This window comes from Echinops telfairi, unplaced genomic scaffold (assembly GCF_000313985.2).
Source record: "Echinops telfairi isolate 266 unplaced genomic scaffold, ASM31398v2 ScPeMD7_6;HRSCAF=24_0, whole genome shotgun sequence".
Lineage (NCBI taxonomy): Eukaryota > Metazoa > Chordata > Mammalia > Afrosoricida > Tenrecidae > Echinops > Echinops telfairi.
Genome location: NW_022103902.1, coordinates 1,455,850 through 1,460,739, shown reverse-complemented (window position 1 = coordinate 1,460,739; position 4,890 = coordinate 1,455,850). Strand labels below are relative to the sequence as shown.

The following is a 4,890-nucleotide window of genomic DNA, read 5'->3' as shown; positions in this document are numbered from 1 at the left end:
CACAGTGAACACTGCCCAGCCTTGTCCTGCTCCGTCTTCACCATGGCTCCTGTGCTTGAGCCATTGTTGCAGCCACGCGGTCCCTCTCCAGGGACTGGTCTCTCCTGACAGTATGTCTAAAGTAGATAAGAGAGGCCGTGCCAGCCTTGCCTTGAAGGAGCACTCTGACCGTACTTCTAAGACCAGTCAGTTTTTCCTGTTGCGCGCATATTACTGCATATTACTTAGGAGTTACAAAGATAAGCATTATGAATGAATCAGAAATGAATGTTACCTCTAAAAAGCTAATGGAGAGAGGTGAAACAGGAAACGTTTTTTTTTTTTCATTAAATAGCATATATGAGGGGTCTTCAAAAAGTTCATGAAACAATGGGACCAAAAGATAATGAAATTTTTCCATGGATTTTTTGAAAGTCCTCAGAGCAGTGGTTCTCAACCCTCCTAATGCTGCGACCCTCTCATCCAGTTCCTCATGTTGTGACCCCTACCACCACCACCACCATAAAATTATTTTCGTTGCTACTTCATAACTGATTTTGCGACTGTTATGAGTCGATGACCCCTGTGAAAGGGTCGTTCAACTGCCAAGGAGGCCACGACCCACAGGTTGAGAACTGCTGCCTTAGAGCTTTGATTTAAAATGAAGTAACAAAAGGCTTTAGACTCCCACTGAAATAACAGGATCAAATCCAAGAGCTACCCCAGTTCTCTCTCTGCCCCATCTAATGCCTATCAGTAGTCATAGAGAGAGAGTGTTCTTCCGCCTTCGGATGTGCCCCCAACACTTCTTCAAGCCCCTGCCTCGAGGGGGATGCCTTATTCTGATCATTCCCTCCTCTTGAATACTTTACCTTTTTGATATATAAATTTTGGATTCTGCAGTCAGATCAGAATGTATCTCAAGCATGTTTATTAATTTATGTAATAGTAAAGACATGAAAAGTTGAAATACACTACAAGCTAAGTTTCGTGTCGTTTTTTGTACTGGAATATCAGACAGAATTCTATTTTTTCTTATAGCTGTGTAAAAAACAGTTTCAATACAGTGCCTCCCTGAGAGCACACCTTATTCGACATACCAGGAAAGACGGGCCTGCTTCCTCCTCCTCCTCCTCCACATCTACTGAGGCCTCGGGAGCATCGTCTGATAAGGGCAGAACGAAACGAGAATTTATATGCTCCATTTGCGGGAGGACGCTACCGAAACTCTATTCTCTTCGAATACACATGTTAAAGCACACAGGTGTGAAGCCGCACGCATGCCAGGTACAGCCATACACTTGTTACTTAAAGAAGATGGGAACTTAACTGGCTGTGGGGCTGGTTGTGTCATCTGGGGTCACCTCTGATGAATTGTCCCAGTGAAAGCTGGTTTCCTCGGTTCATTGTCCGCGTTAGACAAGGGCGTCCTTTCCCTGTTGTGCTCTTTAGTTTGCTGTGGGAAGTGTAATAGGAAGTGGATTTACATAAACATGGAACTTTTTAAGGTCCTAAGAATGTCGTGGGGTTGTGGTGGCCTAGAGGGTTACATGTTGAACTGCTGACCTTGTGGTCACCACCAGCCACTCCTTGGCAGAAAGATGAGGCTTTCAACTCCCAAAAAGAGTTACAGTCTCAGAACTCCACAGGGACAGTTCTACCCTGTCCTATAGGGTCAACTTGAGTCAGAATTGGCTCAGTGGAAGTGAGTTTGGGTTGCTTGTTTGTTTTTTAAGAATGTACCAGGTGGGAGTAAGCATTCATCACCCCAACCTGAACCAAAGGGAACCTGTGCGGAAGCTGACCTCCTGAGTCGGCAAAGCCTGGGTCAGCTCAGCCCTGCCCAAGCGACACACCCTTTTAGAGCTGAGGGCTGGGCGCCACTCAGAGTTGCAGACTAGCTATGTCTTGGAACCAGCAAAAAATGTCTGGTAGCACCTATATTTAATTTAAGAACAATTGTTTTCATTAATAGGGTTTTAGAAAGAACGAGGCTTACTGTGTTTATCTTTTTTGACTTTATTACATGAGAGTATAAGCTACAAGGTTGGATAACTCCCTGTGATATCCTTTTCTCAGCTTATCTCATAAGAGTAGCACAGTTGTTTTGCATTGTTTTGAGGTCTTTCAGAGATCCTGTGGCTTTAAGAAAAAATACAGTATTTGTGTTTAAATACTGAGTCAAAAGGATATCAATTACCTGATAGCCTTAGCAGTAGTGTTTCAAATTTCACACTGTCATGTATCATTTATTTAAAGTAACATACTCGTTTCTCTGTTCTTGGTCTTTAGAAAAGTCCCTATCTTCTCTTTGGTTTACTGTTAGTCACCTTGTTCTCTCTCAGGTCTGTGGGAAGACTTTTATCTATAAGCACGGCCTCAAGTTGCACCAGAGTCTCCACCAATCACAAAAGCAGTTTCAGTGTGAACTGTGTGTGAAGTCTTTTGTTACCAAACGAAGTCTTCAAGAACATATGAGTATTCACACAGGTAATGAGACGTGTGTTGACATACTTGTATTTCATGTAGTATTTGTTTACTATATATATATATTGATGTGCTATCATTATCTTCAAAATTATATTGATGGTTGTATATATGTTGTGTGTTTTTAATTGATGAGTGAAGTTAAAACGTTTTCTTAAACCTAGCTTTAGGGGACTATCTTAGTTATGTCAAAATATTGTTTTCCCCAATGTAGGAAAACCGTGTGCTGGGGGTTAAATCATGTGTAATTTAGATCCAGGCCACTAGAAAAATAAGTCATGCTTTTAAAAAGTTAAACAACAGGGAAATTGTAAAACTCAACATAGTAAGTGGTTTAGTTTCATTCGGATTTTTAGTCAACACATACTTCTTATCAGATGCCTTACAGCAAATACATAGCAATGACTGCTGAAGGATAGGTATCTGCTCTAGAACTTGTACTCATTTCTGTTACCTCTGTGGTTCATAGATGATGCAAGCACAGGACAGTTGAGTACTGACCTTTGGTAGCACAGGACAGTTGGGATGCATAATGGTGGTATCGGGGGTGGGGGGCAAGCAAAGAGGTGACCCACTATCAGCATCAACAGGTTGAGACTGGTTCCTGTGGTGTGATGGTCAGACATGCTTCTGCCTTCCAACCTGTTTTACTTAGCCATTTCACTCTTGGAAGTAATAGCAGAGCACTCTCTTACTCTTCTGGGTTTGATGATTCATTGCAATGGCCACACACAGACAAGAATCATGATTTCAGAGTTTATTAGGAAGGTAACAGGTTACAATGCAGGATCAAGAAGGACTCGGGATAGCGTTATTTGAACAGGACAGCCTCTCCTCAGTTATGCCACAGGCAGGCCTCTCTCTGGTCCTCACTCCGCCCCCACCAAGGGGCCCGTGTGCAGCAGTCCTCCTGCCCTGCTCAGGCAAGTGTGCTAACAGCACTGGAAGGGCCAGGAGGCACCCTCTCAACCAATAAGCCTTTCGCCCAAAAGTGCTTAGTTCAAGCTTAATAGGTGGGCAAACTCAGCTGCCTCCAATAAATGCTTGGAGGTACCTATACCCCCAGGAAGCCTGTTACCCTTAGGCAGGAGTCCTCAAACTTTTAAAACGGGGGACCAGTTAACTGTCCTTCAGACCTGTTGGAGGGCCGGACTATAGTTTTAAAAAAAACTAAGAATAAATCCCTATGCATACCGCACATATCTTATTTTGAAGTAAAAAAACAAACGGCACAAAATCACCCAGCGGGCCTGATAAATGTCCTCAGCGGGCCGCAGTTTGAGGGTGCCTGCCCTAAGGCATTCAACTCCCTTATTGTCAGCAAGCTGTCCTCTCCCCTTGGTGAGCCACATGCACCTCGTTTTCATAGTCCCCACCACCCCCCCAGACATTTGGGGGATTATAAAGACCGGCTAGAGGAGCCATCTAAGTAATTACTACACCACAAGAAATAGGTTTTCACTTGGTTTTTTGTTGTTGTTGTTGTTGTTGTTCTTGGAAAAGATGCCTGCCAAATGCTTCTGTATCATCTTTATATAAAATCACTTCTAAAATATGGCATAAAGAATTCAGTTGCAGTGGACCCACTTGTTGAACTTGTGACGTACTTTTTGTTTACAGGAGAGTCCAAGTACCTTTGCTCAGTTTGTGGAAAGTCTTTTCACCGAGGCTCTGGGCTAAGCAAGCATCTGAAGAAACACCAGCCAAAGCCTGAGGTTCGAGGCTATCATTGTACTCAGTAAGTACTCTTCCCGTGCTGCATTATGTCCTGACTCGGTTTACTTGAACGTCGTTTCAGAAGGAAGTATCAATGCTGACTCCTAACAATCCCCTGTGGATTTCCAAGACTTTAACTGCTTACAGGAGTAGAAAGCCCAGGCTTTCTTTCGAGAAGCGGCAGCTCATGGTCAAATACATAACCCCAGAACCACCAGGACTCTAATCACATCATCCAGATAAAAGTCCTGTGCTGTGCACAGGTGCTGAGAGTGATCGAAAGAGACTTGCCAATTGTGTTAGCTGGGGTGGGGTTCTCTAGGAAAGAAGAGGCCTCGCTTCCAATCAGAACTTCTTTCTAGGCAGTGCCTCTGAATATTCTGATAGTCTTGAATACTTTTCTGCCTCCTTTTTCATATTCCATAGTCGCTTAAAATATTTTCTCCCCTAATTCTGATGTGTGCATAACTTCAAATTCACCATTTTAATCCGTGTAACATGTACAAGTGGTGTGCGCACACTGCTTGTGCAGAGCCTGGAGGTCTCTCCCAGGGCTTTTCTGAGCCTGTGCCCAGCCAGCCAGCCCTGCATATGGCAATGATTTCCAGATTCCAGGAATCCATGAGAGCTTTTTTTTTTTTTTTAATCATTTTATTAGGGGCTCATTCAACTCTTATCAAAATTCATACATACATCAATTGTGTAAAG

At 43.3% G+C, this 4,890-nt stretch overlaps 1 protein-coding gene across 1 annotated transcript in view; it reads left to right on the top strand.

Moving 5' to 3' along the window:
* The window catches only part of ZBTB11 (zinc finger and BTB domain containing 11), a 35,672-nt gene that overhangs the window by 24,694 nt on the left and 6,088 nt on the right, over positions 1-4,890 (top strand). Inside the window, exons 6-8 of the mRNA XM_004706377.2 lie at positions 1,021-1,266; positions 2,325-2,469; positions 4,087-4,204. Of these exons, the coding sequence (XP_004706434.1) occupies positions 1,021-1,266; positions 2,325-2,469; positions 4,087-4,204 (509 nt within the window). The remainder of the gene's footprint in view (positions 1-1,020; positions 1,267-2,324; positions 2,470-4,086; positions 4,205-4,890) is intronic.